Source organism: Chiloscyllium plagiosum, unplaced genomic scaffold (assembly GCF_037043375.1).
Source record: "Chiloscyllium plagiosum isolate Xiang-an unplaced genomic scaffold, Cpla_swu_hap1 HiC_scaffold_18, whole genome shotgun sequence".
Lineage (NCBI taxonomy): Eukaryota > Metazoa > Chordata > Chondrichthyes > Orectolobiformes > Hemiscylliidae > Chiloscyllium > Chiloscyllium plagiosum.
The window spans coordinates 48,582,232-48,594,354 of NW_028270156.1; the positions used below are offsets into that span (position 1 = coordinate 48,582,232).

At 37.7% G+C, this 12,123-nt stretch overlaps 1 protein-coding gene across 1 annotated transcript in view; it reads left to right on the forward strand.

The window, feature by feature from the left end:
• Window positions 1-12,123, forward strand: part of otog (otogelin) — a 223,796-nt gene that overhangs the window by 17,662 nt on the left and 194,011 nt on the right. Inside the window, exons 5-8 of the mRNA XM_043706414.2 lie at window positions 2,036-2,134; window positions 3,068-3,222; window positions 9,379-9,500; window positions 11,507-11,712. Of these exons, the coding sequence (XP_043562349.2) occupies window positions 2,036-2,134; window positions 3,068-3,222; window positions 9,379-9,500; window positions 11,507-11,712 (582 nt within the window). The remainder of the gene's footprint in view (window positions 1-2,035; window positions 2,135-3,067; window positions 3,223-9,378; window positions 9,501-11,506; window positions 11,713-12,123) is intronic.

The window sequence follows — 12,123 nt, forward strand, 5'->3', positions numbered from 1 at the left end:
CATTCTATGATCCTGGAAGCTACAATGACTCCCAATATAATGTCCCAAGTCTAATAAATTAACAAATTTCACAGAGGAACATAGCCCATATTCCTAGGATGTAAGTGATAGCTTATGAGGAAAAGTTGAGCCTATATCTATTGGAGTTTAGAAGACTGAAAGTTGACCTTATTGAAACATAGAAGATTCAGGGGGTCATTGGGATATTTTCCCCTTTTGGGAGAAACTAGAATCAGGGAATGCAGCTTTAAATAGGAGATCTCCCAGTTAAGACAGAGATGAGGAGAATTTTTTTTTCCCTTAGGATATTGTTCTGTGGAGATCACTGGGTGCAGGGACAGTGAGTAGGGAGTCAAAGTGAGTGGGATTAGTTAGGAAAGTAGAGTAAAGTTCACAATCAGCTATGATCTTATCCAGTGGTGGACCAGGCTTAAGAAGCCAAGTGACCTATTCCTACACATAATTTGTCTGCTCGTATATAAGAAAACTGGCCTCTGTAGTCCTACATTGAGGAAAAAAATTCACATTTGTCTATGTTTCCACTTTTGATCATTCAGAAAATTAGTTAGATTTATGCATTAAATGAAGCATAATTTTCACTAGTATATCGGTGTTTTGAAATCCTTGCTAGGTGCAAGTGATCTTATTTGAAACGTCTAAGATCCTGAGGGACTTTGCAGGGTGGATGCTGGAACTAGGGGACATGTAAAAATAAGGGAACTCTTATTTACAACTGGGATGAGGATAGATTTTTATTTCTCAATGTGTCATGAGCCTTTGGAGCACTCTTCCATAAAAGGCAGTGGAAGCAGAGTCTTTGAATCTTCTTTTAACTCAGAAGTAAGTCTATTCTTGACTGATAAGGGAGTCAAAAGATAATGGCTTGCACTGTCACCACTTTAAGAGCTATGTACGCTCATGAGCTGAGGACCAGGATGACTTCACATGATCAGTTGCAGCATGCTGGACCAAGGATGTATACATAAGACGGCCCGGAACTGCAAATTATCAATTTATCTGCAAAATAAATCTGTTGGTATTTTCAGGAAAATTAAAACTCCATGACTTACCAGTCCACTATGACAGTGGTAATTGGGTTAAGGAATTCAACCTCACCTTGACCTCCCTCCACCTATCGCATTTCCAACGCCCCTCCCCCAAGTCCCTCCTCCCTACCTTTTATCTTAGCCTGCTGGACACACTTTCCTCATTCCTGAAGAAGGGCTTATGCCCGAAACATTGATTCTCCTGTTCCTTGGAATGCTGCCTGACCTGCTGCGCTTTTCCAGCAACACATTTTCAGCTCTGATCTCCAGCATCTGCAGACCTCACTTTCTCCTTAAGGAATTCAACATAAAAATGTAGTAGTGGATACATGGTACAGTGGAATTGAGAACATAATCAGATAATTCTCCTCTCTTGTAATGCTTTTCAGGACGTAGTTTAGTCATAAGTTTGAAGCACCATCTATGGGAATTGAATTACCTACACAACAGAGGAATCAATTCAATGGCTCAGTGATTCTGAATACAGCACAGCTGCTGGGGAACTGAACTTCATCCATTTTCCATCAGTCGAATAATTCACATTGTACTCCAAGAAATGCAATTACTGCAACCCAGAACTAATGCAAATTTTATCTTGTTTACGTTTTGTTCTGGTCTCATGATTTCATTTTGAGATCTTTCTTTTTAATGGTCACTTTTACAGATCGTATTATTTGCTATTAGTATTTGTGACAACAATTATTAACACTTTTGATTTCTAAGATGGCTTCCATAACTTCTACTATTTGCAAGACTACAATGTTGTTTTTTTCTTTAAATTATTACTTCTTGTGAATTGGCCTGAGTGCAAGAAAACTTTAATTTTTTTCAGTATGACTCAATTAAATATAAAGCACCCTTTCCCTTCTCAGCCTAAGTATATTGCAACATATCCATAATTTGTCATTATTAATGCAGCATGCCACTATAACCATTGAACAAATCTGGTTAAGTACCGATACTATTGAAATGAAATTTGTTCTTTTCAGCTTTATGCTCGCTCCCATGTCTAAATGCAGGAAAGTGTGTAAACCTGGACCAATGTGACTGCACTGAATTTGAGGCAAATGGAACACGATGCCAAACAGGTACAAATTTAACAAAAAGAGAAATTCCAATAACAATTTTTAAAAAAAATCTAAAATACATAATCATTAAAATGTTACATTTGTAAATATTCTTATGGTAAGCTAATTACAAAAGTATTTTAAAAATTTGTCAGTTATTTTCATTTAGCAAGGTGAAATAAATACTCTAATACTTATGATAGTTCTGATTTATATGGCCAAAAGTCATTTTGGAAATTAGAAAGTGAGATGAAACAGAATTATTGATTTGCATTCATGCTGTATTAAGGGTTAATTTTAACTTTAGGTGATATCTAATTATTATTTTATGCTATCTGATTAGTCGCAAGTTATACATCTTTCCTATTTTCATTTCCACTGACTACAGAATTACAATATCGCCTAACATCAAATTTAGTCCAAAAGGTGCGATAAAAAAATGTTAACTCGTAAGATCTATTAACTAAATATAAATTGGTATGTGTATATGTGTCAGTCCACACTGAGTGTAGAATTTAAGAAAATAAGTTGGAGAGAAACTGTGTCTAATAGTAATTGAAAAGTGCTTACGTGGTTGTGTACATAAGTTGAGTATGATCATTATCTCCCTATTCAGAACAACCTATGTCATCTTTTAAAAGAGAGTTTTAAAAATAACCATATTACCAAATTATATAAAATGCTCCAGCGTTAATAAAATGTTACTTCTGATGAATCTATGTGATTATATATTTGCCTGAAGGGTAAGCGATTGGAAGCTGATTTGGATAATTTGAATTCTATGTGAATCAGGAATAATACATATTAGTTTGAAATTTAATGGATTGACAGATGTACTTTTTATCCACACTTAGTTTTCAAAATAATGTATTCGGTGTGAAAGGTTGGTATATAAATTATTTAAAATGCTTTCTAAAATATTCAAAAAGCAAGCAACTATTGTCTTTTTTGCAGTTCCCAATAGAGGTAGCAGCCGTGATTTGATCTGCCGAACTTGGGGCCAGTACAACTATGAAACATTTGATGGACTTTACTATTATTACCCTGGAAACTGCACATACACATTAGTGAGGGATTGCACACACAGTCAGCAGAGCTTCTCAATTCAGGTAACAGAAATCTAATGTAACATGCTTTTAAATTATTGCAGTGTTGGTCATTTGTTCTCAATGTGGTGATACTAACAAACTTACATTTGTTTCTCATTCTTAGTCCTTTGACAGGACTCCTTGAATAATTGCAGTCTGGTATTGATTGTTCTCTGAAAGATAAACAGAATTTTAACAAGCTATGGTGCAACACTATGACTGAGTCAGGATTGCTCACAGCCTGGAGGGAAGTTGTAGGTTTTTATACATTTCTGCTGTAGAGCTACATTTGCACTACTTTGTGGCAGAGGTTGCAGAGCTGGAAGATACTGACAAAGCCAGAATTCTTCATCTTTCATTTCTCATCTGTGATAACTTTCTGAACAGATTGGTTAGTAAATATCTTTAACTGAAAAAGGAAGAAATAGAAGTGGGGAGGGTTCTTGTGGTGCAGTGGTAGTGTCCCTACCTCTGGGACAGGAGGCCAGGGTTCAAGCTCCATCTGCTACAGCGACATGTTATAACATCTCTGAACAGGTTGGTTAGAAAACAGCAACAACAAAAAAAGCCAGCAGGAGTAGGCCATTCAAGCCTGCCTTACAATTTCGCAAGATCATTGCTGATATGTTCCAGGCTTCAACTCCTCCTCTTTTTTGTCAACTGGTTTATATCCCTGCATATTTCTGTATTTCAAAAATCTATTTACCTCCTCTTTTTAAATACATTCAGTCATCTAGCCTCCACAACTATCTGGAATAAAGAATTCTAAACTTTCGGTATTCTCAGAAGGAATTCCTTTGTATTCCAATTTTAAATGAGTGTCCCATTATTCTGTGACTATGTCCACTAGTTTGAGATTCTCCCACACTTGTGGAAACATCTCCTCAATGTCTACCCTGTCCAGTCCCCCGAGAATGTGGTGTGTTTCAGTTTATCAGAATTCTATTGAATAAAAGCCTAACCATCCTTGCTGCTCTTGATAAGTCAACCCTTTCATGAATCTCTTTGGAAATGCCGTCAAAGCCAATGTATCCTTTCTTAAAATTTGGGACCAAAAAAGTACACAGTACTCCAGGTGTGGCCTCACTAACACCCTGTACAGATGTGACAAGACTTCCTTATTCGTAAACCCTAACCCCAGCAATTAAAGCCAAAATTCCCTTTGCCGATTTAATAATTTACTTTTTCTTTTAATTGTTTGCTAAGATTTTGTGTTTCATGCACAAGAATAGCCAGATCCCTCTGCTGTACATTTTTCAGTGTCTCTCTCAATTTTAATTCTTCCTATGAAAGTTCATGACTTTACGGTTTCCTACATTAAACTCTATCTGCCAGGTTTTCCCTGCTCACTTCACCTATATAAATGCCTTTGCAAGTTCCAATGACCTCATCATGACATGCTTTCCCATCCACTTTGTATCAACAGCAAATTTGGACACGTTACACTCTTCCTCATCCTCAAAGTCAGTAATGTAGATGGTAAATAATTTGATGGCAATTCAAAAGAGGAATGAGTGGGACTGGTGTGTGAAAAGACCTTTTAAGATTGAGCAGTTAATAAACTCCATCCACAAAGAAAGGCAATTTGGTTTCTATCTCATGGATAGGCTTGGATCTGGATATACACAGGTCAGTTAGTCGATTGTAAGTATTGAGGCCATAATACATCTCTATTAAAATAGGTACATTGTGCATCTTTTAATAGAGCTATATTATGGCCTCAATATTTACGATGTAATATATAGTGACAAATTGCTTAAATATTGTTGCACTGCACCCATCTTCCCTCATGGTGAGTTTCGCTACCTTACTTTTGACTTGATCCTGTTTAATGCTGGAGTGGTAAGGAGGTGAGACAATGATCAATTATCGCTATCCTATTTTTGTAAAAACATTGTTGAAATCGTTTGTCCTGTTAAGCTGTCACTGGCATCTTGTATTCGAATTCAGGATCTGTTTGTCTCCCAGTTCTTTTAACTCACATTACATGAATCGCCATCCAGGCCAAAACTGCAACCCCAAAATTGTAGTGTCAGGAGCTACTCAAAAAAAAATTCTTAAATCTACACACCATGTAAGATTCCAAAAGTCAGATTGTTTTGTACACTAAATGGAAACCCTGCAGATTTAAAAAACTTGGAAATCTCAGGAACGAAAAATTGGAAAAAGGTGCTTTCCTTGTGTTGGTGTATTTTCATTGATCAGTTAACGTTATTTTAATTTTGATTTGGAGATGCCGGTATTGGACTGGGGTGTACAAAGTTAAAAATCACACAACACCAGGTTATAGTCCAACAAGTTTATTTGGAAGCACTAGCTTTCGGACCACTAGCTTTCACAACCACCTGATGAAGGAGCAGCACTCCGAAAGCTAGCACTTCCAAATAAACTTCAAATAACCTGCTGTTGTGTGATTTTTAACTTTGTACACACCAGTCTAACACCGACATCTCCAAATCAAAAATAAAATAACATTATCTGATTAGTGAAAATTTATTTTATTTTGTTCTACTTTAATTTCTTCGCTTTCCGTGGGCTTTAGGCACCATTGCTGGACCAACATTTATTGCCCATCCTCATTACCCTTAAATAGGTTGTGCTCAGCTGCCTTTTTGAATTGCTACAGTCCTTGTATGTAGGTATACCTACAGTGCTGCAAGAAAAGGAGTTCCAGGGTTTTTGCCGAGCAAAAATGAAAAGTGAAGTGATGACAGTATAGTTCCAAGTCATATTTGTATTTCCAGTATACTGGAAGACACAATTCTTCCAGATGGAACTGAAATATTTCCTCCTCTGCCAAGCATATTGACACTTTACTGAAATACAGTTCCTGGCTTTTGGTCATTTTCTGGTTCCTTGTTCAGGCGCCATTGTCTATCTCTGAATTTTTATGCTTGATGGTGGATCTGAGCAAGCTCTCGCAAACTACAAACAAACCAATGGCACACCCATGGGATCTCTGCTATCAGGATTCATAGCAGAAGCGGTAATGCAAAGACTAGAACAAACAGCCCTACCAAACATCAAACCAAAAATCTGGGTCCGCTACGTAGATGACACCTTTGTCATCACAAAATGAAACAAGATAGAAGAGACATTTAACATCATCAACAACACCCTCACAGGCATAAATTCGCCAAGGAGGAAGAAACCAATAACAAACTCGCATTCCTGGACATCACAGTCGAAAGAACGGACAACGGAGAACTACAAACCTGCGTATACAGAAAACCGACAAACACTGACCAAATACTTAACTACACCAGCAACCATCCCAACACACACAAACAAAGCTATATTCCAATGAGCCACATCACACTGCAGCACAGACAAACTTCGGAAAACAGAGGAGAACCACCTGTACAACGTATTCAAGAAGAACAGATACTCAAAATATACAGTTCGCAGATGCCTCAAGAACAAACCACAACAAACGGATCAAACACAGCCAGAAACCCTAACCACCCTACCACACATCAAAGAAGTTTCAGAAATGACAGCCAGATTACTAAGACCGTTCGGAATCCTAGTAGCACACAAACCCACCAACACTCTCAAACAAAAACTAACAAACTTAAAAGACCCAGTACATCCCATGGACAAAACCAACGTCGTCAACAAAATTCCATGTAAGGACTGCCAGAAACGCTACGTAGGACAAACAAGAAGAAAGTTAGCCACCAGGATACACGAACACCAGCTAGCCACAAAAAGACATGACCCTCTCTCCCTCGTAGCCCTACACACGGAGGAAAAAAAACACCATTTCGACTGGGACAACACATCTATCCTGGGACAGGCTAAGCAAAGACATGCCAGAGAATTCCTAGAGGCCTGGCACTCCAACCACAACACCATAAACAAACACATAGATCTAGATACCATCTATCAACTCCTCAGAAAACGAACAGGAAATGACATCACCACAAACCCCAGGAACCCCATCCAGGACAAACATAAATAGAAAGCAGGAGACAACAGCTTCGCTTCACTTGAAGGTCGCCACTGATGATGTTACCTAGCCAGGTAATAGAACGTCTGAATATCAAACCTACAGCTCAGCGAGCAAAGTTACACCCTAGATCCTGCTGCAACTAAATCTGATCCTGGCTTCTCCTGAGGTTGTTACAATCACACTTACCAATATACACATCAGGAATAGGAACATATGCTGGTTTTCCCCTCTTTATCTTTAAGTATCTGTCATCTAAATTAAAATAGATTATGTGTGGTTTTGGGATCTTATTGGTCCAATAATATTGTTTATCCGCACCTTATATTTTGTCAATAAATCAGATCAACAGTGTCTTATTTTACAGGAATCAATCTAAATTGGTTGCAGCCAACGGAATTTCCAATATTTGGGGAAATTTATGTAGAATCATTTCATTTTTATTGAAGCAAACCCAATGCTAAGGTATTTACGCATGATAGTTGTGAACTCTGAGCTTTACAATATAAGAACAATTTCATTGAATGGAAATATTCTACTACAGAAGGGATCTGAAAGTATCCATTTTTGATCAAAGGTCTAAAGTTGTTTACATTGCAGTTTCCATTCTGAGATGGAAGAAGGGAAAGAATTTAGTGAGCAGAAAATCTGGTACACACAAACTACACTTAATCCAGAGTGGCACAGTGGTAAGCACTGCTACCTCAGAACACCAGGATTCCAGGTTTGATTTTACCCTCGGGCAACTATCAATGTGGAGTTTGCACATTGTCTCTGTGTCTGTGTGGGTTTCCTCCGCATGCTCATGTTTCTTCCCACTGTCCAAAGATGTGCAGGATAGGTATTTTGGTTGTGCTAAATTGCCCACACTATCCAGGGATGTGCAGGCTAGGTGGGTTAGCCATGGGAAATGCAGTGTTGCAGGGATAGGGTTAGGTTGCGTGTCTTGGTGTCTTTGGATTATTGGTTGGACACAATGGGCCAAATGACCTATCCCCACACTGTAGGGATTCTATAAATCCAATTTTATTTTTATGCTGTTGAGAATTTTAGTTTGTCCTTAGAAGTATTCTATGAAAGTCAAATTAAATTTCTCTAACTTTAACAAATTGCCATCATATTTGAAAACCTATCAAATAAATAAAATTATTCCTGTACCTTCCAGCAGATCTATGTAGACTTGCGTCGATTCATCAGGGCGGGCTGTATGACATTATCATATAGTCTTTGATTGTGATAACTATAGAAAAAATATATTCACCCCGCCCCCTCACCGCCTTCTGCCCCAGGAGATTCTTGGGTAGAACAGTGAAACAATAAAAATGGAAATCAGTGTTTCATTATGAATTTTTTATTGGCTGAACAAAATGCGCAATAAAACTTAATTGAACTGAAATTAAAAATTCATGAGGTTTTCTTTCCTTTATTCTGCTGAAGCTATCATATAAATCAATGTCAGAAAGATTTAAACCAATATTTCACAAGATAAACAACTGGGAACTGTATGTCAAAACAACACCATAAGATAAATGAAAAAGTATTATCAATGTTATCAATGTTCCAATTAAACGAAAATCTGAGTTAAGATAGCATATAACGGATAGTGTTGGAACTTCGTTTTAATGATTCTGTTAATACTTTTATAGGTGCATTATGTATAATATCTTGGTTTGTTTCTCTCTTTTGTGTAATAATCTTATATTCTGCTGTTAAATATAATCTGCAATTTCATATGAATACTTTTAGTAATTGACAAAATAAAAAAAATCTGTCAAGCCAGGTTTCATTCTGTGATCTACCTTGACAACTGGTACCATCCACTGTTCACTAACTAACTTACATTCATCAGTTGTTGACTTCCTGATGGACAAATATATCCTGGTTCATAAAGCAAATTCAGCATGCAACTGGTTTTAATACACTTTGGTGATTATACTCTTTTGAGCAAAGACCAGCTGCCTGAGTAGACTGTAGTTTTGTGTTCTGGAGTGATCTTCATTATGGAGTTACTGGGCTGAGACTGACAGAGCTCATTTATTTGAGATATGTAATCCACTTCCTTGAAAAGAGAAAAAGCAATCTCCTTTTTTGGGGTTGAATTTATGCTTTCCAGGGGTAGTGAAGAGTGATCAATATGTATACAGCTTTGCTGCGGTACTGCTAAACTAAGATAATTTCTAAATCAATATTGCTGACTTGTGTACGCCATATTTCCGATTCTGCAGGTTCACAATGATCCAACATGCCAATCTTCTCCATATTCTTGTCAGCGATCAGTCAGCTTGTTCTTTGCCTATGAAGGGGAAATTATTCTACAGAGTCATGAAGTTATCCATCATGGACAAAGGTCAGCTTTTTGCTTCAAGAAATTTCCAATTCTTCTGGCTAATTAAGGTTGTTCTAAACAAAAACCTTGTGTTGAAGATTTATTTGGATAGGAATATTTCTTTTCATTATGACCTAATATTACTGAATCAATCAGACTGTAACTCCTATTGAGACTCTTGCAACACATTCTAAAAGTGTTTTCTATGCCACATCTTTAAATATGTTAGTATATAAATCTCTACAATGTTGAGAGGGTTCACTGAGACAGACAAGTATGGAGCTGAAGACTTGAAGTCCTGTAATTCTTTATTTGGATGTCAAAGGTGTCTGACTCCACTGAATTCAGGTTAGTGAGTAATAACTTGAACATGCACGTTGTGTTTTCTAACAAAAAAACATTAAAAATGGAAGGAAGTAAGGAACTATGAGAGCAGAAATTCTTAAAGGTCTTTCACTCTAGTGTGACATAACTTTTCTTTTGCTGAATTAAAGAAAATTTATGAAGCTTTATAGGGGTAGCTGGGCTGGATTGACCCCCTTGATATTTGGTGAGAGGTTGTAAACTGGAAAAGGTAAACACGTTTTGGGCTGAGCCTTAATATAGACCAAACCTTGCAAGAAGTGGTCGATTGTGTGGTTGCCATCTCTCATGTTCATAGATTGTGGGGCAAATGTAGAAGGAATTCTCCTGCTTGAGGAAGAATGCCAAGGTATTGACGTCCACAGCTTGACACCCCAAATTGCCTGTACCTATAGAATGCATACCACAGAGCCTGCATGCTAAACATCATTGACAAGTAGGCAAGGAAACTGAAGCAGAACTTATCAAAACTTTCTCATATGCACTTATAAGTTCAGAAACATTTGATCTAAATGCCGTGCCCAGACTTTGAAACCCTTTGGTACAGATAACTGTTATATTCCTGCAACCAAACTAAAATTTCCTCTGAAAGTACCAAATTATTCACCTGCATGTGGTGGATTACAGACTGTTTTCTCCAGAGAGCTACAAATAAATTACTTTGTGCTACTTTGTCAGAGCTTTCATTGGGAAACTTCCATCAAAGCATAGGAGAAAGTGAAAACTGCAGACGCTGGAGATCAGAGTCGAGAGTGTGGTGCTGGAAAAGCACAGCAGGGCAGGCAGCATCCGAGGAACATCAGGAATTCCTGATGAAGGGCTCATGCTAAAAAATCTAAAACATATGGAGCATATCCTGAGATACTGAGATGCATAGTGACTGTTTGCAGCCAGCCAGATACTTGCTCTGACCACCAGAGTTCTCAGCATCTCGACTGATGGTAACACATGCGAAACTGCAGGAAATAGGGTAGATACTAAATGAGTATTTTTGTGTCAGTGTTTACTGGGGAGAAGGATATGGAAGATAGAGAATATGGGGAAATAAATAGCGACCTCTTGAAAAATGTCCTGGTCGGTGTTGATCTGCCTGTCATTCATCTCCTTAGCCCTTATGAGGAGAGGGCATTTACTCTGACTGCCCCAAGTAACTAACTGACCAATTCAAAGCCACTGGGCTAGTATTGGATACTGTCCTGGCCCACTGTCTTTGCAATCATGGGGTCAGAAAGGAGAAAGAGACCATTCAGCCTACTGAATCTACACCAACCTCCAAAGAACATCCCATCTTCACCCTACCCCCCTCCCCACGCTATCCCCGTCATCCCGCATTTAATGTGGTTAATTCACATAGCCTGCACAGTCCTGGACACTACAGGGCAATTTAGCATGGCCACTCCACCTAATCTTTACATCTTTTATCTAAGCTGACTCCCCCAGACTGGAGGCACCAGCTACTTCATCCTTTCATTCATAGTTATGGTTACCACTCTACTGGTTGCATTGCGTCACCCCTATATATTCAGAACTGTACAAAGAGTAATATGGCCATTAACTAAGGGTGGTGCAATCATAATAACACCATTAGTTCTTTATAACCACAAAACACTAGGTCAATGATGTTTAAAAAAATATAAACTTGAATTTCCTACTCTGTTCCTCAGGGTGCAGCTGCCATACATTATTGGAAACCTAAGATTTGAACAAATAGCTGGATATGTACTGGTTAGACATCATCATGGATTTTCTCTGGCATGGGATGGTAATTCAGGAGCCTACATAAAGATGAACGTGGATTACGTCGGAAAAGTATGTGGACTATGTGGCAATTTTAATGGAAATATGCATGATGACTTATACACTAGCTACGGTAAGTTTAAAAAAAATGTGAATCAAGTAAGCACTAATATGGTAATCTGATATGGTTGTGTATCGTATAATCTTAGAGCAATGTTAGATATCTCAATATAAATATTGATACCATTTATCTTGCAATGTACAAAGTATGGTTTTTTTGTACTCTGTAATTCAAATATCTTTTGTTTGCATCCAAAAATTGCTAAAACCATTTCCATTGCACATACCAAAAGATCCATTCCAAAGATAATTATGGAGCAATGAACTAGTTTACTGTAGCTATGTCTCTGATTTGTATTCTTTTTCATTATGGCTATTCAATGGGAGCATCTGATTGTGCAGTGGGCTCTTTAAACCTTTTCTCATTGAGCAAGAAAAATGCTGTGCTGTCAGAATAGAGGGTCAACATAATTTGAATAATGGC